This window comes from Diabrotica virgifera, chromosome 9, assembly GCF_917563875.1.
Source record: "Diabrotica virgifera virgifera chromosome 9, PGI_DIABVI_V3a".
Taxonomy (NCBI): domain Eukaryota; kingdom Metazoa; phylum Arthropoda; class Insecta; order Coleoptera; family Chrysomelidae; genus Diabrotica; species Diabrotica virgifera.
In genome coordinates, this window is record NC_065451.1 from 222796846 (window position 1) to 222820436 (window position 23591).

The 23591-nt window shown below is 32.3% G+C and overlaps 2 protein-coding genes across 2 annotated transcripts; both read left to right on the forward strand.

The window, feature by feature from the left end:
* Nucleotides 1-1392: 1392 nt before the first annotated feature.
* Nucleotides 1393-5299, forward strand: LOC114324996 (zinc finger protein 615-like). Its single transcript, XM_050660884.1, has 2 exons — nucleotides 1393-1748; nucleotides 4393-5299. The coding sequence occupies exons 1-2, from the start codon at nucleotides 1393-1395 to the stop codon at nucleotides 5297-5299; spliced, it is 1263 nt and encodes a 420-aa protein (XP_050516841.1).
* Nucleotides 5300-5761: 462 nt separating this feature from the next.
* On the forward strand, nucleotides 5762-9941 carry LOC126891659 (zinc finger protein OZF-like). Its single transcript, XM_050660885.1, has 2 exons — nucleotides 5762-5856; nucleotides 9035-9941. Exons 1-2 carry the CDS (start codon nucleotides 5762-5764, stop codon nucleotides 9939-9941), a joined length of 1002 nt encoding a protein of 333 aa, XP_050516842.1.
* Nucleotides 9942-23591: the final 13650 nt, after the last annotated feature.

The window sequence follows — 23591 nt, forward strand, 5'->3', positions numbered from 1 at the left end:
TATCCAAAAAAATCGTGTTCTACGGGTCAAAAAATACATAAAAATCTTGGGTAATTTGTTTATAAGCCAAAAAATTGTTTATAACTTTAAGACATTGCTGAGGCTGCTTAAATAATCCGATTTCAATTCTGTAAAGTGTATTAGATAGGTGGAGTGCTTCTTTATATGTAAAAAAATTGACAAATCTTTGTATGTTCTAGTTTTTGTTGTGCAAGATTTTAAAAAATTTTAAATTTTTAAAAAAAGTTTAGATTGCAAAATTATTATTCAAAATCTAGTAAGTCAATTTTAATGAAATTTGGTGTACGGTTTTAGCACATTACAAAAATGTTCTAAGCGAATTAGGAAGGTTCCAAGTGTAACCTAAGTGATGGAAAATCATTGAATAAGGACAGACTTGTTTTGCCCCCTTATTTTATATTTATTGCTATTTTGAAGCAAGGGTGATAAATTAAGACATTTTTAACCAATCGCATCTGATAGAAAATTTAATTATCTTTGTTTTATTCCTATACGACTTTGTTCCAAAATGAATCGTTTTAAAGTTATAAGCAAAAAAAGTAAAAAGAAAACGAAATTTTTTGAAATTTTTAAATATTTTATTTTTTTTTTATTAATGTTCCGGGCATATTTGAGAAGGAGCATAAATCAATTATTATTAACGAAGTTATCACCTAACTTTATCCGCAAAAATCTGAATGCCACCTCTCACATCCACCTAAAAACAGATCCTTACTGGTCTATTATACATAATAAAATAGTATTGAAATAATCAAAAATAAATGTTTTTTTAATAGATATTTGAGCGTGTGAGTTCAATCATTTTTATAAATTTATCACAGATAGTTCTGAAATAATTTTATGATGTTAACCATTTTGTCATTAAGCTACAAATTAATATCAAAATAGTTTATATCATCTAATAAAAACATATTTTTTAGAAAGACGTTAAACATTCAAAGGATAAAAAGAAATTATATAAAATCAGAAAAAAATGTCTCGTGTGAAGTTTGTCACAAATATTTTAAGAATACCAGTAAGCTGAACGTGCATCTTCTAGCTCATAGCTCTCACCGTCCATATTCTTGCGAATTTTGCACGAAGACCTTTAAAAGAAAACACGACGTTTCAATACATCAAAAAGTGCATGGCGTGTTTACTTCCTACTTACAATGTGAAATCTGTTTCAAGAAATTAAAGTCCAAAAGTTCTTATGTGATTCACAAAAAACGACATCTCAAAGTATATGTCGCCGAATGTGATATTTGTAACCAAGGATTCGTGACCAGGCAAGAGTACAACAACCATATGGGATTTAAACATGGCACGAGTCGGTTTGTTTGTAATGTTTGCAATACAACTTGCTACGATAAATCTGCTCTGATTAGTCATATGGGAAGACACAACGATAGCACCAAATCTGTTTGTGAGACGTGTGGCAAGAAATTGTACTCCAAAGTTACTCTTCAGGAGCACATTGTGGCAGTACATCAAGGTCTTAAGCCTCATAAGTGTGACATTTGTGAGCTGTCTTTCGCGAATAGGCTCACTCTCAGGCAACACAAACGCACGCACACTGGTGAAAAGCCTTACACATGTACATATTGTCCTAGAGCCTTTACTCAAAGCCACAGTTTGAAGATTCATCTGAGGACTCACACTGGAGAGAAGCCTGAGATATGCAATATTTGCCAAAGTGGTTTCACTACGAAGACGATATTGAGGACACATATGAAAAATAAACATAAGCTTGTTGATGGTGGTGTAAAAGTTGAGTTGCCTTCAACTTAAAATAAATATGGTCTTATTATTTGTGGATAGAGTCATCATTTACCTTATCCTTACTTAGGCTTTCCTTACTTTTTTACCCTTTAACACTTGTAACGGGTAGCTCAACCTGCGTAAAACACAGGTTAAAAACAAAGTAAATATATGTAAGTTATTTATATAAAGTTCAAAATAAATAAAATAAAATATAATTCTATCTTTTGCAAAGGAAAAATAATATACTTATTACTTTCATCAAAACATAATAGTAATATTAAAACGATACAATACACAACAGAATATAGGTATACCATAGCACTTTCTCTACACGGAATCAACCTATCTACACATTCAGACTGGAAGCCATCGCATTTCAATCCAATGCGATAACATTAAACAGCGACACACAGTCACCGTCCATCGCCACTACCGCTCCCTGCGCTAACGGTTCCGGTAGAACGCCACGCCAATACTGACGCGCCCACCTTGGCAAAGTACCGGCTCAACCCACCGCATCTCTGCCATTGAGCTATTCTTAATTCAATACGCCAAGAATAACTGATTTTACGATTCTCCTCCTCGTCTTAAATACGGTCTCGGTGCCACTTCTCCTTTGCTTTCGCCTAGTGGGATATGTAGAGGGGATGCGTCAACATGAATACTCCTTCGATCATCTACGCTTGACCTGCCGATCGCTAGCTGTGGGCATCATATCATTACACACTACCACATAACAAACTTGCTGACAAATATTTGATTGCCTTGTATTATTTCATTGATTGCATATTATTACCAAACAATATTACTGCCAAAGATACCTTTGATTAAAATAATGCTCAAACATCTCGGTACATTCTTACCTAACGAGCGATTGGTGAAGTTTAGAAGAATCTGCCAAAGGCTTAAAAGTACTTTTAATCCTTTTAGTGAGAGTTTTCAATACAAATAAATAATTAGGTTTTGCTTATCCAACCGATACTTTTAATACGCAATTCAAAAAACAACTATATCAGTTTGTGTAAACATATAAGTGAAAGCTTGTTATAATTCGAGAGAACTTGTGTAAAATCATTTTTATAGGTATAGCAGAATTTGATGTGTCAATGTAGCCTTGTTTTTGAAGGCTAAAATTAAAAGATTTAAGATCAGTCGAATTTTCAAATACAGGGTGTTTCATTAATAATTGTCCATTTAGTAACTGGAGAAACCTTAGCACAAAATACGAAGATTTAACCTAAAACACTTAAATAAAATGTGGTTCCTTACTAAGTTACAGGGTGTTTTATCTAAAAATTTAAAAACTATTTTTGCTCAGCATTTTAAAACTATTCGACGTATCCTTTTCGTATTTGGCACAAAGTATAGGTACCGTACAAACTACTAAATTATGTTAAACAAACGTTTGTGTCTATTACCAGAGGCGTACGACGGGGGAAAGTGAATGGTTGACTCTTTCACAATTCTACGCCACTGGCGTAGTTCTATTTTAGTTCAATTTTTGGATTCTCCAATACTTTCTATGAAAATAATGTACTCTTCATTCGTAACGAAAAGTCATTAGTTTTCGAGATCTTTGAAGTTAAAAATGAAACGAAACGGTTATTTTGATTAATGTATTGTGTCGCTTCGTTTTTAGTTTCAAATATCTCGAAAACTAATCATTTTATCGTTACGAATAAAGAGTATATTATTTCCATAACAAGTATTGAAAAATCAAAAAATTACACTAAAATAGCAATTTAGTCAGTGGCGTAGAATTTGGGAAGGGTCAACCAGCCACTATCCCCTGTCGTACGCCTCTGGTAGTAGCTAGAAACGTTTATTTATCTTAATTTATTAGGGTGTACAGTACCTACACTTTCTGCCAAGTATGATAAGGATACGCCAAATGTTTTTAAAGTACTGGGTACAAATAAGTTTTAAATTTTAATCATATGAATCATATCATAAATTAATAAAAATAACTGTGCCGTTTCATATTTAACTTCAAGTATCTCGTAAACTAATGACTTTATCGTTACCAATGAGGAGTATATTATTTACGTAGTAAGTATTGGAAAATCTAAAATGGCACTAAAATAGTAATTCCACCAGTTGCGTAGAATTTGAGAAGGGTCAACCATTTACTATCCCCTGTCGTACGCCTCTGGTAGTAGCTAGAAACGTTTGTTTATCACAGTTTAGTAGGGTGTATAGTAGTGGCACTTTCTGCCAAGTATGAAAAGGATACGTCGAATAGTTTTAAAATGCCGAGCAAAAATAGTTTTAAAATTTTTAGATAAAACTCAGTAAGGAACCACATTTTATTTAAATGTTTTGGGTTAAATCTTCGTATTTTGTGCTTAGTTTCTCCAGTTACTATATGGACAATTATTAATGAAACACCCTGTATAGTAGATATTGTTTTATTATGTTGTCCCAAACAATTATTAAATTTTGGCAAAATAATATCGGAAAAAACCCATTTTTTTTAATCCGATATAGATTCCATGAGGTGGCATTTGACCTATTCCAGTGCAACTTTACAGATCTATTGTGGTTCTTTAATCCTAGATCATAAATCTGACATATCAACTTTTGGCATACTATTACAGTATATATTTATCTAACCTGTCCTTGTTTTAGGGTTGATTCAAAAGTTAAAGTCGAATTACTAGAGGACGATATCACCAATCTGCAGTGTTGTGACACTTGTGGAAAGATCTTTCCAGACAAGAGAAAGCTCAAAAAGCACCAAATCTCACATAGTACCTTACGTCCTTACTCCTGTTCTATATGCAAGAAGGCATTCCGCAGAAAGCATGAAGTATCAACCCACATGAACGTCCATAATGGTCTATCTTTCGAATGCGACATTTGCTCGAAAGTCCTAAAGTCCAAAGGATCCTTGATAATCCACAAGAAGAGGCATTTGAAGCTTTTTACAGCTAAATGTGAAGTGTGTGACCAAGGGTTTGTTACCAATCAAGAATATTTGAACCATGTAGGTTCTAAACATGGCAACGCGAATCATGTATGTAATGTGTGTGGTAGAAGCTGTTATGATAAAGCTACACTACAGGGACATATGCAGCGTCACGCTACAGGCTACTCAAACAACTCTGACATCAAATGCGACATTTGCAACAAGACTTTCCTTCAAGAACGTTACTTGAAACACCACTACCAACGAGTACACAAAAATGGCGGCCTGCGTTTTGTCTGCGACCTCTGTGGTAAAAAGGTGAACTCCAAACGCAGCCTCAGGGATCATCTACTCATTCACCAAGGGCTGAAACCTATTGAATGCAAGGAGTGTGGAAGAGGATTTGCTTTAAGGTCCACGCTGAAACTCCACATGCGTGTCCATACTGGAGATAGACCATACGAATGCAAGGAATGTGGCAAATGCTTTACGCAGAAGACACCCTTAACGGTGCATATGCGATACCATACAGGGGAGAGACCTTATAGGTGTACCATATGCGATACTGGATTTGTCAGTAAAGGGGCTTTGAATATTCATCAGAAGAACAAACACAGTACAGCCTAGATATTATTATTTTCAATATAACAGTCATAAAGTTTATAAACATGTATATCTTTTATACAAAAAACTAATCTCATAATTTAATTATTATACCGCATTTCTTAATGCCTAATAGCATTATACGTTCAGAGGAAGAATTATTTCCTTATATAGGGATCAGAATAATTACAAATACATACATGCAGGGGCACATCCATAAACTATGTCTTAAAAATTTGAATTTTTTAATCCCCAAAGCAGCTTCCGATGATTGGCCGTGGGTTCTTATGTGGAGTGGACGTGCCACCCCAGGCGAGCCACAGTCGCCACTAGTCGCAAAATCTATTCAGACGGACCACTTTTGTAGCTGCCGCAGATATTGACCAGAGTTTACACGGTGAGCACGTAAAATGAATTTTAATTCGGAAAGATTTTTGATTGAAGTGCAACAAACCAGTTATATGGGATACAAGAACCCGAGGGTATATGGCATTGAAAGGAAAAGCGTGGCACGAGATCGTTGAATTATTTGTTCCTGATTTTAAAGAAGGTAGCCCTATCGAAAAGAATAAATCCCAGAAGCAATATTTTCTCTGTTTATATTAACATTTTATTATACATTGAATGCATTCATAGTGATCGTCGTATATGACGATATTTACTTCGATGTCGCCGTAATAAAAGAAGTAGAAGGAGACCTTCCTCGTCTGAATCCATCATTGAACTGAACAAAACAAATACTCACAATCTTGTTTGTTTATTTATGTTAAATAGTGGGGTCACATCCTTAGGTTAAAAAAGGTTTTATTGTTTGTTGTTGAAAACAAAACGATAAGACATCAGTTAAAAGGGAGTGGCAAGTTACCATGTTTAGATATATTTAATATCATCATCTCCTTAAGGGCCTCCTTCACTAAGTTGTCAGGTTGGGAATATTACCATTTATGTGTGTTTTTTCTTTTGAAAATTGTATTAACTTATTTTACGCCTGTAGGATAAAAGCTATACTGGTTGATTTTTTATGTGTTTATTGGTATTTTTTCAAAAGGGTTGAAATTTTATAAAACATTTAAAACCATGTAGACTAAGAGCCGCTATAGGTGAAATTTCTTAATCATTTTAGGCACGACATGACCCTATAACTTAAATAGTAGAACCTAAAAGAAAACGTTTGAGCACTGTGCCGTCACTTTTCAGTGGCACATGCGTCTACAGTGGCGCATCCAACTTTCCACTTATGGACGGGATACATAAATTAAAAAATACCCTCCCTCATTACCATAATTTATTTTTTTTAAGTTCTATGTGATTAAGACATAAGATTCATCGTAATTTTAACCCACCACCCCCTTCTCCCTGCCCCCACCATCAAAAACTTTATTTTTTTATTTTATTTTTTTTTGGTGGGATGCAATCAATTTTAAAATTTCAAAAAATTCACAAGCATAGTTAAGGCTTTTATAAAACACGTTTATTTTTTATAGACCTGTAGGTTGAGTGTACATAACCTCAAAAAATTAAAAAATTTTTTTTTTAAATGGATACTTTTTTTGGGGATAGCTGCAGATCAAATTTTTTCTTAGTCTTGTGTATTTTATCAAACACTATATTTCTATTTTTTTTTTTTTCAGATTTTTCTGTAACGCTGGTCACCTTCAAAAATCCAAAAAACTGTTTTGGGTTGGGGTTTTGGGGGGTTTGAACGTGTTTTTCTGATTTTTAAATATTCTCAGGACTCAGTTACTTCAAGTTACATATAACCTATAAAAACAAAATTGATTTGATATATTATGAAGTCTATAAAATAGGGAAAATCCCCCAAAACCCCCCCAAAAATAGTTTTTCGGATTTTTGATGGTAGGGAGCCTTACGGAAAAATCTGAAAAAAATTAAAAATATAGTGTTTGATAAAACACACAAGATTAAGAAAAAATTAGACCTGCAGCTATTCCTCAAAAAAAGTTACACAATTTTTTGAAAAAAAAATTTCTTTTAATTTTTTTAGGTTATGTACACTCTACCTATGGGTCTATAAAAAATAGGCGTGTTTTATAAAAGCTTCAGCTATGCGTGTGAATTTGTTGAAATTTTAAAATTGATTGCATCCCACAAAAAAAAATAAAAACGAAAAATGAAGTTTTTGATGGTGGGGGCAGGGGAAAGGGGGTGGTGGGTTAAAATTACGCTGAATCCTTTGTGTTAATCACATAGAATTTAAAAAAATAAAAAAAATTAATTCTGTTAGTTAGGGAGGGTAACTTTTAATTTATTTATCCCGTCCATAAGTGGAAAGTTTGATGCGCCACTGTCGACGCATGTGCCACTGAAAGGTGACGGCACAGTGTTCAAACGTTTTCTTTTAGGTTCTACTATTTAAGTTATAGGGTCCCATCGTGCCTAAAATGATTAAGAAATTTCACCTATAGCGGCTCATAGTCTAATGGATATTACAAACACTGATTTTGACGAGCACACTTTTTTAAAAAAATATTAACCGGCAAGTTTTTCATTATTTAAACAAACTTACTTTATTTTCTCTCATTACATTAAACGCCGCCGCTTCCAAACGATCCACTTCGCAGCGTAGTCGCCGGTGCTAGAAAATCACCTTTTTCAGCCAATCTGTGGATTCACAGACTGGCTGTGGATGTCGACGTCGTAATTGCAACTCGTGACCTCCCTTTCCAGTGAAAACTTTATTTACATATGTATCATAACAAGTTAAAAATAATTTAATTTGTTCGCGGAATTTTCGAGTGGTACCATAAGGGATGCGGTATCTCAGATTTATTGCAAGTCTGTTGTCCATGGAGGTTAACAGAAGAGAGAGGGAGAGAGAGTTTAAAATCTAGCATAGATAGATTCAAAGAGCTTGTATTTGATCTACTCCACAACGACCTTTACAGATCTATTATGGTCCTCTAATCCTAGATCATAAATTTGACATATCAACTTTTGGCATACAGTTCTTCTTCTTCTTAGTCCTATCAAGTCCCCTTGACGTTGGCAATTAACATGGCGAAACTGTCTCGAGCTATTCTAAATAGTTGCTATGCTTTCTTTATACCTGTCCACTCCCTGATATTCTTCAACCAAAAGGCCTGTTTTTTACCAATTCCTCTGCGTCCTTCGATTTAACCCATCATAATAAATTGTAGAATATTATATCGGTCTCCCCTTACTACGTGTCCATAATAGGCCATCTTTCTACATTTGATATTATCAAGCAGCTCGCGATTAGCATTTGCTCTCTTAAGGACTGCCACATTTGTCAGCGTAGCAGTCCATGGTATTTTTAATGTACGTATGTGCAGCCACATTTCAAACGCCTCCAAACGATTAATGGTGGAAATGTCCATGCTTAGACACCGTATAAGATAACTGACCAAATGTAACATTTAATCATACGCTTTCGAAGTTGAAGTTGCAAAGTTATCATTACAGAAGAATGACCTCATTTTTAAAAATGTTGTGCGTGCTATCTCGATTCTGCATTTTATCTCTTTATCTGGATCTAGTTGTTCAGTAATATGGCAACCAAGATATTTAAAATTGGGTACTCTTTGGATTATATGACCATCAACATATAACCGTGAATCTTGATGTGCTAAACGGCTAAACACCATGGATTTTGTTGTTGAACAGTTTATGTTTAGGCCAATCTATCTTCCCACTGTGTCAATGGCGTTTAAAAGACATTGCAATCCATTCATGGCATACAGTTACAGTATGTATTTATCTAATCTGTCCTTGTTTTAGGATTGATTCAAAAGTCAAAGTCGAATTACTAGAGGACGAATTCACCAATCTACAGTGTTGTGACACTTGCGGGAAAATATTTCCAAACAAAAGAAAGCTCAAGAAGCATCAGATCTCACATAGTACCGTACGTCCTCACTCCTGTTCTATATGCAAGAAGGCATTTCGCACAAAGCATGAAGTATCGACACACATGAACGTCCATAAAGGTCCATCGTTCGAGTGTGACATTTGCTCGAAAGTGCTGAAGTCCAAAGGATCCTTGATAATCCACAAGAAAAGGCACTTGAAGCTTTTTATGGCAAAATGCGAAGCTTGTAACCAAGGTTTTGTTACCAATCAAGAATACCTGAACCACGTAGGTTCTAAACATGGTAATGCAAATCATGTATGTAATGTGTGTGGTAGAAGCTGTTATGATAAAGCCGGATTACAAAGACATATGCAGTGTCATGCTATTGGATACTCAAACAACTCTGACATCAAATGCGAGATTTGCACCAAAACTTTCCTTCAAGAACGTTACTTGAAGCAACACTACCAACGAGTACACAAAAATGGCGGCCTGCGCTTTGTTTGCGACTTATGTGGCAAAAAAGTTAACTCCAAACGCAGCCTCAGGGACCATCTGCTCATTCACCAGGGCCTGAAACCTATTGAGTGCAAAGAGTGTGGAAGAGGATTTGCTTTGAGGTCAACGTTGAAGCTGCACATGCGCGTCCATACTGGAGACAGACCATACGAATGCAAAGAATGTGGCAAATGCTTTACGCAGAAGACACCGCTGACTGTGCATATGCGGTTCCATACAGGAGAGAGGCCCTATATGTGCACCATATGCGACACTGGATTTGTCAGTAAAGGGGCTTTGAACATTCATCAGAAAAACAAACATAGTACAGCATAGATATTATTCTCAATATAACAGTCATAAAGTTTATAAACATGTCGTATATTATGTATGATACTATCATAAACTATGTCGTAAAAAATTTGGACTTTTTAATCTCCTCGCTCCCCTTGGTCGTAATAATAATAATATCGTATTAGGGGAGTGCAATTAGAACGAAAACATGCATTGTTTCGGAATAATTCAAACAAGCTTATATTTTTCTATAACTTTTTTTGTTAGTTTATATATCTATATATGTTAACGTAAAAAGTTCTACTCGCACAATGTTTCTATTTTAACATTATTCTAATCGAAAAAAAAATTCAATTGTTTCTCAAATTACGGATACCCATCATGATTTGATTTTATTACAATTTAGTCCTGTCGCCAGGGGGGGTACAACGGCCTCCTTAATTCAGATGGACTTACCCAAGTTTTTTTTTATATATTTTGACCCGCAGAATACGAATTTTTTGGGTAACAGTTGATCCGGATGTCGATAAGATTGTTATAGACAAAGAACTTGAGGAATTACATAACAGCGATTTCTCGCAAAACAAAACATCTTTTTGTATTTTTTGGGTCATTTTAAGCAAAAAATATTCCTACAATTTTTTTCGTAGAATGCATAGTTTTCGAGATAACCGCGGTTGAACTTTCAAAAAATCGAAAAATTGTAAATTTTAAACCCGAATAACTTTTGATTAAAAAATAAAGTAGCAATTCTGCTTACCGTATTTGAAAGTTTAAGTCAAATTATATCGGTTTTGATTATTTGCATTGCTAAAAATTTATTATTTTATTGTTAAACAAAGCTGTAAACTGTAGGAAACACCTAGTATGTGAGTGATGTTTTCTATGATTTCTCATTTAAAATCGAACGAGTAGGTAGAGTAGCTACAAGTGCAAGCGAGGCAATTTCTACGTAGCATGCGTTAAAACGCATGTATTAGGCACGGGAAACCTATGTGTTTATAGATTAGTTTAACAATAAAAAAATTAATTTTTAGCAATGCAAATAATCAAAACCGATATAATTTGACTTAAACTTTCAAATGCGGTAAGCAGAATTGCTACTTTATTTTTTAATCAAAAGTTATTCGGGTTCAAAAATTGCAATTTTTCGATTTTTTGAAATTTCAACCGCGGTTATCTCGAAAACTATGCATTCTACGAAAAAACTTGTAGGAATATTTTTTGCTTAGAATGACCCAAAAAATACAAAAATATGTTTTGTTTTGCAAGAAATCACTGTTATGTAATTCCTCAAGTTCTTTGTCTATAACAATCTTATCGACATCCGGATCAACTGTTACCCAAAAAATTCGTATTCTACGGGTCAAAATATATAAAAAAAACTTGGGTAAGTCCATCTGAATTAAGGAGGCCGTTGTACCCCCCCTGGCGACAGGACTAATTATTGTATCTATTTTATTATCAATTTTACGAAAAAAAGTTATTCTTCATAAAATGCTCTACCTGGTCTAAAATCTATGATACAATAATCAGATATCAAACTTTTTCAGTTTTATACGAGGTATGTAAAAAATATGAATTTTTCTTAAGAGTTAAGTGCTTTTATTATTCACAATATTTTAATTAGAAGGATGTAGTTGAAAACTGAAACATATTTTTTAATTCCAAACAACTTTTCTTTATAACAATTTTCGATATTGTGAAATATAAAGGTACTTTACTCTTGAGTGAAATTCATATTTTTTGACATACCTCGTATAAAATTAATAAAATTTTATATTTGATGGTTGCATCTTAGATTATATACGATGCAGAGTATTTTATAAAGAATACCTTTTTTTCGTAAGACTGATAATAAAAAAGTTATCAATAGGTTCCAAGATACGCAGACATACTGTATAAGAGCTAAACATTTTTTTTGTTGAACATTTATTATTGTTGAAGCTTATTATTAAATGTATTTCAGATAAGTTTTACAGAAAAAAGTTTTGATCACTTTGTATAAACATTTTTTTAGCTGGTAATTTTCGGTTTTTCTATTACATTTTTGTTATCTTTCTTAATTTTCTTAAAAAGAAGTAGTCTATTTCATTTCTAAAGTAAAATAATTTAGTGCATTTTAAAGACTACATCCTGAGCTTTAAAAAACACCTATAAAACTGTAATAGATCTGTTGAAAATTGCGTAATACCGTCTTAAATTGGTGTTAATTCTGTAAAACTATGAAGTTTTCAAAAATTACATTTTGTCAGACGTCGTATCATTTGAATTAAATTTTTGAGATTTTTTTTGAATGAAACATCGTTTAGCAACATGATTGAAAGGTAAGTTGTGCAAAATTGAGAGTTTTATAAGAAAAATTGTATTAGTTACATATTTTTAAATCATTTTTAAACAAAATTCATGTAAGTCTCACTTTCAGCCCACACCGTACTTATGCTCATACATTTTGTTTCTTTAGCTTAATTATTCTTCTTTCATGTTCAATTTGTAAAATTTCATTTGATCGATTAGTTCAAGAATTACATTAAAAAAGCTCAACCGTGCACTTCGCCGTAGGCTCGTTTACAGTGCGCCAATGTTTGTGAGAAGAGTGACTTTAGCGTTATAAATAAAAAATTATAGAAGCTACAGATTTAATTTTAGAAAAATCTTTATATAAGGTTTTTTTGTAAAATTTTCTGAATTTGTCATTGGCCTAGTCAGTTTTTTTCAAAAATTTATATTTTCGGAGTTATAAACATCTATTTTCGCATTTCATTTGTTTAATAAAAATGAAGCACACACTTCTCGAGTAGAACTTTTTGGTATGTTGTTTATTAAACATTTCTTAATGAAATTACAAAAAGTTCTATCTTGTTTGATTTTTTCCGAAGTGAAAATCTATATGCACTCCCCTATATGGCATTTTTGCTGGGAGATCCTTTCGGATTGTTCCGGCACAATTTACATCTTTAACCCTGTTTCAAGTAACTAGTGTCGATGTACACTAGCCCAGGGGGACCGACGCCGACGCGACAGCTTAACGTACTCTCCGAGGCACGTTGAACAGTTAGTATCATTTTTAGAAATGAAAATATATTGTCTGGGCCGGGGCTCGAACCCGCGCGCTCTGGTTTATGAGGCCAGTATTATGCCGCTGCTCTACGGCTGTTTACCCCTTCATCGTAAAGCGTCGTTTACAGTCAACCCCTCCCTCATGTTCGCAGTCGCAATTGCAACTTGTGACCCCCTTTTCAGTGAAAATTTTATTTACAATACATATATGTATCATATTCAGTTAAAAATAATTTAAAAATGTATAAACATTTAAAGAACCTAGGTAACCAGAGAACTTCCATCTGTTGTCCATCTAGTGGTATGAAAACGATATTTATTGTTGTTTTCTGTACTACCGGATTGAGAACTTATTTTGTTGAAAAATATTTTAATTTATTCGAGATTTTCGAGTGGTACTATAAGGGCAGCGGCCTCCCAGATTTATGTCACGTCTGTTGCCTACGGAGGTCAACACAGAAGAGAGTGTTTCGCGGTACTTTTCACCAGGCGGTAACTAATGGTACTAACAGAGGATAAAATAGAGCGTCTATTCTATATGAGGGTCAAAACCAGAGAGCACTTTGCACTTCCACTGCCTGTGGTGGTCAATAGTCAGGAGAGAGAATGTTCTGTGTGCAGTTCAAAAATGTCTATATTATCTAGCGGAGTGCGGAACAGGATGTAGAGTAGAAGTTATTATTCAGAGTTGGTCTAAGAATGATTTAAAATTGAATGTTGAAATTATCGAATTATACAGTGAAAATATAATATAATTTTTCGCATCTGAAAAATTGAACAATTTTAATAGTACATTATATACCGCGGGACTGAAGTAGTACATTTAATCCTGAAGGTAAAGTTTATGGCCCGACCGCAGGGAGGGCCATAATTTACCTGAAGGATTAAATGTACTTCAGTCGCAAGGTATATACGATACTTTTCGTACTTCCGGTATGATTTTATTAATTATTTCAATAATTTCAATCAGTTTTTTCTCTCTTCAACTCATTTAATAAACTGTCTTTAAAATAAGTTACCATAGTAACATTGCGTTGTGACAGTTATAATTTAGAAACATTGTCATTACTAGTGTCATTGTAAAGAAACATTGTTATTGATAATTATTGGTATCATGAGTGAAGAAGGTGTATCTGATATTGATAAAAGAGCAGCCGAAGTAGGTGAAGAATTGTTACCACCGAAATCTAGAAAACTATACGAGCAGCAGTACGATGCTTTTAAAAAGTGGTGCCGCTTAAAAAATTTCCATTAACCCAGGAAAGACTGGTCAATATGACGAACTGTCACAATATTAATTTGAATATTAACGTTAATTACCATTCTAATTAATTATATTTTTCAATAAAATATCCCTTAAATTCGTTTGTTTGTGATTTAATCGTTCCGGGAGTTTCGTCAATATTTAATCCCGGAGGGATTAAATGTGACACTTTAGTACCTGTCACAAGGGAGTGAAGTTGTCACTTTAGGCCCGGAAGTACGAAAAAACCTTTTTAGTCCTGAAAGCCACTGCGCATCCGCCAGGAAATATATTTTAATTCGGATTTTTTGCACAATCTTACTTAAAAAGGACTCCTTTTAACAAATTTGCATGTTGCCAGGACCAAAAGGTGGTAAAAAATTTTTTAAACGTTTTTTTTTGTTTTTTTCCTAAAATTATTTTTTTGCATGCAAAAAGTTTTTTTAGGTTTTTTGGATCATTCCAAACAGAAAAGGTCTTTAGTGACTTTTCTCTAAAAATGATAGTTTTTGACATATAAGCGATTAAAAATTGAAAAATTGCGAAATCGGCCATTTTTAACCCTCAAAAACTATGTGAAAAACTGAAAATTTTAATGTTGCCAAGGTAGGTAGATATTCTTTAAACATCGATTGATGAAATCCCGAAGAGTTTTTTGTAATACAATATTCAAAACTCCTTTGTTATTTAATTGCTAATCAAGCGTGCGCGACACTATTTTCCACCGTTGCATATGTATACAGTATGGTGCAAATGAAAGGAATAAATTCGTTTTTTCGTAAACCGGCTACTTTAAGGAAAAATCCCGAAACAGGTCGATTTTTATTTTTAAGTTATGATATTGTGGCATATATGGTATACTAGTGACGTCATCCATCTGGACGTGATGACGTAATCGATGATTTTTTTAAATGAGAATAGGGGTCGTGTGCTAGCTCATTTGAAAGGTTCTTCAATTCTCTATTCAGTAATATAAACATTTACATAATTTTTATACAGGGTGTTCAAAAAAAGTTTTAAATTAAATTATTTGAAAAAAAAAACGAAGAATGTATGTAATTTATTTAATTCAAAATACATTTTACTGTTACCCGAAAACTGAAAAATGTTTATTTCACAAATAAACATTGCTTTTCGATTAAATTCAGTGTTCAAGCCAGCTCCCGCCAGCCACCTGCTTCTTGGAAGTTTGAACATTTAATTGAAGCGAAAAGCAATGTTTATCTGTGAAATTAACTTTGTTTTCTGATTTTTGAAATCAGTAAAATGTATTTTGAATTAAATAAAATTACATACATTCTTCTTTTTTTGTCAAAAAATTTAATTTAATAAAAATTTTTTGGACACCCTGTATAAATAACTATGTAAATGTTTATATTACTGAATCGAGAATTGAAGAACCTTTCAAATGAGCTAGCACACGACCCCTATTCTTATTTAAAAAAATCATCGATTAAGTCATCACGTCCAGATGGATGACATCACTAGTATACCATATATGCCACAATATCATAACTTAAAAATAAAAATCGACCTGTTTCGTAATTTTTCCTCAAAGTCGCCGGTTTACGAAAAAACGAATTTATTCCTTTCATTTGCACGATACTGTATACACATGCTACGGTGGAAAATAGTGTCGCGCACGCTTGATTAGCAATTAAAAAACAAAGGAGCTTTGAATATTTTATTGCAAAAAACTCTTCGGGATTTCATCAATCGATGTTTAAATAATATCTACCTACCTTGGCAACATTCAAATTTTCAGTTTTTCACATAGTTTTTGAGGGTTTAAAATGGCCGATTTCGCAATTTTTCAATTTGTAATCGCTTATATGTCAAAAACTATCATTTTTGGAGAAAAGTCACTAAAGACCTTTTCTGTTTGGAATGATCCAAGAAACCTAGAAAAACTTTTTCCATGCAAAAAAAATAATTTTAGGAAAAAACAAAAAAAAAAACGTTTAAAAAATTTTTGAACACCTTTTGGTCCTGGCAACATGCAAATTTGTTAAAAGGAGTCCTTTTTGAGTAAGATTGTGCAAAAAATCCGAATTAGAATATTTTTCCTAGCGGATGCGCAGTGGCTTTCTGGACTATTTTATTTTCCATATCATTCGCTGATGTCATTTGTAACATTATTATGTTTTTCTTCTTTATTTTCTACGGAGAGAATGAAAGACATTAAAAATCGTGAGGATACGATTATTTGGTAGTTTTAATAATGCTGCCCTTTAGTCAACGCTAGTAAAAATTATACTTATAGAGAATAGCGATAAATTTAAATACACCTATACACCACCCTTTTTTTTTGGTAAAGAGCAGACGGTAGAAGACCGGCAGGACGGTCTATAAAAAGGTGGAAAGATGCAGTCAGAGAAGAACTTCAGAAGATGGAGGTGAGACCATGGGAAATAGTAACACAGAATCGGAACCAATAGAAGACAATATACTCTGGGCTAATTAGCAAAATACAAGGAAAAGTTATTTACCAGCAATTTTATTGCTGGAATCGAATCTTAAGATTCTATATATTAATAATATAGGTATGCAAAGTCCGCAGATAGTGTGCTACTTTTTTATAAACAAAATGGCGCCCGAAAATCGTGTTTTTTTCAATTTTTGCTTTATAACTCCGCAGATTTTAACTTTACGCCAAAAACAGCCAAATAAAAATTTACCGTAATTAAATTCTGCATAGATACGTGTTTTTCCCGATGTACTTCGACGAAAATTTTCCCCGGAAAATGCGGGTTTTTTCAACAAAATCTTTAATTTTCAATTAAAATTTTAGAAAGGTAATTGTTTATCAATAATTAAATAACTTGGTAATATAAAAGCTGTTTTCGTATAGATTATAATTTCCGAAGCTGATGGAAATTGAATGAACAGTTTAGCAACAATTGAATTGTCAATTAAAAATTTAAGGTCGCTGTAATTACCACAAAAATTACGACACATAAGAATAACTATGATTTTTGTATAAAAAGGCACTGTACCTATCTAATGTACTTTACAGAATTGAAATTGGACTATTTAAGCGGCCTCAGGAATATTTTAAAATTATAAACAATTTTTTTGCTTATAAACAAATAGAATATCTCGGAAAATATTAAATTAAATTAGAGCATGAAAACGGTATTGAAAAAAAGCAGTAGGACACTTCTTTTAAAAGAAAAAACGTTCAATTGTGATAAGTGGTTCCTGAGATACAACCGGTCAACGTTGACCGGCATTTACGGCAAAGATGTAAACAATAGGATCATAATTTTTAAACTCACCTTTTTATTTTTGTCCTCATTCTCCACACCATTTTTTATACCTTTAAATTACTCATAACATATATTATTATAATAAAAACTATCGATATTACGAGTGAAAATTGACAAAAATAGCAAAATTCCAATATAAAATTAGGTTGGAGAAAATGTAATCTCACAGTTCAAAATCGGGATACGTTAAACAAATGCATTTTCTCGGCTTTCCATGGAGCAATTTTCTTTATTCTTTTTTTTTTTGTTCCCAAGTATCTCGAGTAGAGCCATCTAACTAACGCATTACTAAACGTCAAACTTGCTTTTGTTTTGTTATAATAGATTAATTTATTTATAAGAAAAAAAAACTACATATTTTTTCCAGTTGTACACTTTTTTTAGAAAAAACTTACTACAAGTGTACCTTTTAGCGTTAAGAACACAAATATTCTCATTTGAAAGCTGTATAATGATTTAAACAATCTTTATTTAAACAAATTAAACATTTTTGTTATAATAACTAAATTAATTTATTATAACAAAACCAAATCAAGTTTGACATTTAATAATGCGTTACTTGATGAAAATTGCTCCATGGTAAGCCGAGAAAATGCATTTTTTTAACGTATATCGATTTTGAACTTTGAGATTACATTTTCTCCAACCTAATTTTTGATTGGAATTTTGCTATTTTTGTCATTTTTCACTCGTAATATCGATAATTTTTATTAAAACGATATATGTTATGAGTATTTTAAAGAGATGAAAATTGGTCTGGAGAAAGAGGACCAAAATAAAAAGGTGATGGAGTGAAAATTATGATCCTACTGTTTATATCTTTGCCGTAAATGCCGGTTAACTTTGACTTTCCCGAGATATTATATTTGTTTATAAGCAAAAAAATTATTTATAATTTTAAAATATTCCTGAGGCCGCTGAAATAGTCCAATTTCAATTCTGTAAAGTACATTAGATATGTACAGTGCCTTTTTATACAAAAATCATAGTTATTCTTATGTATCGTAATTATTGTGCTTATTACAGCGACCTTAAATTTTTAACTGACAATTCAATTGTTGCTAAACTCAATTTCATTCAATTTCCATGGGCTTCTGAAATTATAGTCTATACGAAAAGTGCTTTTACATTACCAAGTTATTTAATTATTGATAAACAATTACTTATCTAAAATTTTAGTTGAAAATTAAAGATTTTGTTGGAACAACCCGCATTTTCCGGGGAAAATTTTCGTCGAAGTAAATCGGGAAAAACACGTCTCTATGCAGAATTTAATTACGGTGAATTTTTATTTGGGTGTTTTTGGTGTAAAGTTAAAATCTTTGGAGTTATAGAGCAAAAAATGGAAAAAAACACGATTTTCGGCCGCCATTTTGTTTATAAAAAAAGTACCACACTATCTGCGGATTTTGCATACCTATATTATTAATATATACAATCATAAGATTCGATTACAGTAATAAAATTGCTGGTAAATAACTTTTCCCAAATATGGCCTATTAGTCTAGGCGCCAGAGGAGTCACCGTGTCATATTCAATTCTGATGGACAAACTCAACGGTTTCTTATGGATTTTTGGCTGCTGATTACGAATTTCGAGGGGGGATTTCGATCCGAGTGGTCAAAAAATTGTTATAAACAATTTAATTGTTTATAGATTGTTTATAAGGCTCTGGCTCATAAACTAAAAGAGATAAAAAAATAATTTCAAATAAAATTTATTCCTTAATAAAAAACGAAGAAAAAACCGTTTACTAAACTTAAATCTAACAATTAGAACTTAAGATATTGTAAAATTAGTGCACAATGCAAATAAGTATTTTTCGAAGCTTTATCGATCGTAACTCGGCTTCTGCGCATGCAAATAAGTCTTAGGAGGTGCCGTTTTAAAGCTTAATTAATAGGCTTCCAAACAAAGTTTGTTAAATTACTTGATCTTCATTTGTTTTAAAGTTATACCCGTTTGAATTTACAATTTTCTTAAAAATATTGTACATTCATTTGGTTATAAGGGTTTCAAGCAAATTTGAGCTATAAACATTTATACTTTAATGAACAATAATGATAGAAAAACTCAAAAGGAACAATTTGATGTTATGAAAATGTTCATAAGTTTATTTTTGGCCAAGATGTCGATATTTTAATGGCGCGCGCTATGAGGCGCAAGATCGGCTCACCGTAAAGGTTCATGCGTTAACTTCTCGATGCAAATTATAATTTCTATGTATACATACGTTATCTTCATTTTTCATTTTTGAAGATCCTAATAAAATTTGATCATATAATTCTTATAATTAAATCATCATACTGTACCTCGTATCACCTTTCATTCTATTTACGTTGTCTTCTATTTTTTGCACTAAATGAGAAAAAAACATTAACTAATATTTAAGAAGTATAACTAAAAAGTAAGTTGATATTATTTATTAATACTATTTTTACAAACATTTTTTTCATGCATCTGCAAATCTGCATAGAGATATACAGGGAATATCAGCTTTTTTACATCTGCATAAGTTCTTAGCGAAATTTTAACAGTTACATGGTGGTACAAGTCTGTTCTTGTAGGCAGTAAAACTAAAACTTTTTGAGGCTTCAGAGTCTAATTATCTATATGATATCCATATAAAGTGGATCTAGTTCTTTTGCAGCATCATCAAGGCCCGTCAATTGTGTGTATGCCGCCACATCATAAATGCTCGTTTTATATGCAATGATGATCCTGCAAAAGAACTCGATCCATTTTTATATGGATACACATATTGGCTCATTTTCATGCGTAGAAGCCGAGTTACGATCGATAAAGGGTCGAAGAATACATACTTACTTGACTGTGAGCCAATCTTGCGCCTCATAGCGCGCCATTAAAATATCGACATCTTAGCCAAAAATAAATTTACGAACATTTTCGTAAGCTCAAATTGTTCCTTTTGAGTTGTTTTATCATTATTGTTAATTAAAGTATAAATGTTTATAGCTCAAGTTTGCTTGAAACCTTTATAAACAAATTAATGTACAATTTTTTTAAGAAAATTATAACTTCAAACGGGTATAACTTTAAAACAAATAAAGATCAAATAATTTAACAAACTTTGTTTGGAAGTCTCTTAATTAAGCTTTAAAAGGACACCTTATAAGGCTCATTTGCATGCGTAGAAGCCGGGTTACGATCGGTAAAGCTTCGAAAAATACTTATTTTGCAATTTGCATTGTGCACTAATTTTACAATATCTTGAGTTTTAATTGTCGGATTTAAGTTTAGTAAACGGTTGTTTCCTCGTTTTTTATTAGGGAACAAATTTTATTTGAAACATTTTTTTTATCTCTTTTAGTTTATGAGCCAGAGCCTTATAAACAATTTATAAACAATTAAATTGTTTATAACAATTTTTTGACAACTCGGATCGAAATCCCCCCTCGAAATTCGTAATCAGCAGCCAAAAATCCATAAGAAACCGTTGAGTTTGTCCATCAGAATTGAAAATGACACGGTGACCTCTATTTGGCTATATTCTCCGACATAGACTATATTCTCCGATATAAATAATCTGACCAGACTAATAGTAAAGGCAGCAACGACTCACGAAGAGTTATAAAAGCCAAAGATGATGATGATATTATACACCACTCTCCTCCTATCATATATTATCAAGTCCCCCTCCTTCTTATCTACGACGTAGTTTATGGATGTTCCCTTACAGAATAAATATTTTCTTACAGGGTGATACTTTTAGGTTTAACTTTTAAGTGAACATTTTTCCTATTAAAAATAATAAACTGAATTGAAGGTATATAATATGTAAATTTAAACTGAGATTATTAAAACCCTCGTCATCGTATGCATTTTAATACTAAGTAACGTAGCTTTAATCAACTATCGTACTATAATACTATACATTTTTCATTAAATTCTGCAGCTCTTACATGATTTTTTCTCTTCTTTGTTATTAATAAAACATTAATTTCACAATTTTTAACAACCGCCATTTTAAGTTTTTTAATGTTTTATGTAATTTTACCTCAATTATTAAGCTTTTTAGTATGAACAAAAAATTCAAAAATAGCTTTTTTGCAAAAGTATAGTTCCCATGTCATATGTAATTTGTTTTATTTGAATTCTACCAAATGTCGAAGAAATAACAAGAAAAGATAAATCAACTGGGCCCCCCTTCGTAATCTGTGAGGTAAAATTTATTAGGAAAATTAGGAAAATTTATTGTTTTAGTTGATTATTATTTGTGTTATATCACGTACTTAAAATTTAAGTGAAAAGTAATAAAAAAACACAACAAAATTATTTCTTGTGTATCTTTTCATTCTGTATATTCTGAATATTCTGTACATTCTTGTGGGTAGCTTTACAGACAATGTAAAATTTTGTAAAAATATTTTGTATATTACGCACAATAAATTATATTTTCTATTTACAGCTGTTTTTACCTTGTTTTTATTTTTTAAAATAAATTTCATAAACAAATACAATTTTCTATGTAGACAATAGTTTGTCTTCATGAAACGCCACTGATAAATGCAAAGAATTAAGAATATAATTTGTGCTGACGAAATTTCGCGAAATATTCGCTTTTTTTTTGTAAAACTTTTTGACTCAACCATTTCCTTACGTCCCGCCAAAATCGTCAGATTTTTTAAATATACACTCTTTTGCATGTACAGTGGAAACTCGATAAGTCGGCCCCCGATAACCCGGAAGTCCGGCTAACTCGGACCGATTTTCATCAGAAAAACACTTCAACAATAAAGATTTATGTATTATGTTAAAACATTTTATCTGTAGCCTCTTCTGGAATGTCTTAAAAATATCGAGTTTCATTGATAAAACTTCGCTTGGACCATAATATAATATTTGAGAGATAATGGGTATTTGTGTAATTTGAACTATACGATAGTAAAAATGAGATGAGCGATGTTAATTATTATCTGGGGCTATCGCAAACAACAGACACCTGTTATTCCTTTATTTATTTCCAACTGTATTTTAAAAAATTATTTTTTAAACAATGGTCTGTTAAACAATGAAAGAGCCACTGCTCTTAAATAACATAACATTGTTTCCATGGCAGACGAAATTGACACAACCGAAACTGACTGAGTTTTTTTACCTAGAAATGAACAATACTCTATACTGTCTATACTATACTCTATACAACCGTAGGTAAGTTAGATGTGTACAGTGCATATATATTTCATGTTATTTTAATTATAACGGTCTTTATCTATAAGTATACCGTATTTTATTAATTTTTACCATGCTTTCCGGCTAACCCGGATTTTAGATAACCCGGATCGGCCGCGGTCCCGATTAATCCGAGTTATCGAGGTTCCACTGTACTTAACATACCTTATCTTAATCTGACAATTTCGAGTATTTTTAAGAATAGATTTTTTTTTTCGGGCCCCCTTAACGAACTTCCCTGTGTTAAGAGCCAAGGTACATCTGTAGGGTACCAGCTTTCTCCCCATATGATAATCTGACGCGCTCGAGTAACTGCAAAAATCCCCTCTTGCTTCATCGAATAAACAGTTTTCGCCACACGCTTTTCTTTAACGAATGTGTTAGATTTTTTCAATTTTTTTACGAATGTGAGATTTTTGTATATGTAATCTGTCTAACAGTTTTTTCGAATAATCGAAAGTTCGAGTTTGAATTTTTTTGATTTTTTGCTTTTTAGTTGATTTTTTTTATAATATTTTTAATTTTAGTAACTCGTAACTAAAGAAAAGCGTTTTTAAAAAATTTTTTTTTCATATTTTTTTTTTAAATTGAAGTTAACTTAAAGAACGATAAGTAAATAAATAAATAAGAAAGAAGGATGTTTTTTTTGACAATTTTTCATGAATAAGTTTTATTGATATTTTTATTTAAATATCTACAAGCTCGCTAATTTTTTTCTAGGAACACTTTTTGGGAGGATATCGTGAATTACACTGACTATTTAGGTAGTGATAATTCTGAATGTGACAAGACTCCTACAGAACAAGTAAATAGAAACCCACAGACATGGAAAAGAACTAAGAGGAAAGAAAATTATCAAAACGGACAAAAATATGTAAATTATAAAGGGTTAAGTGGCCATGCCAAGAGAATTGACGTAACCAAAAA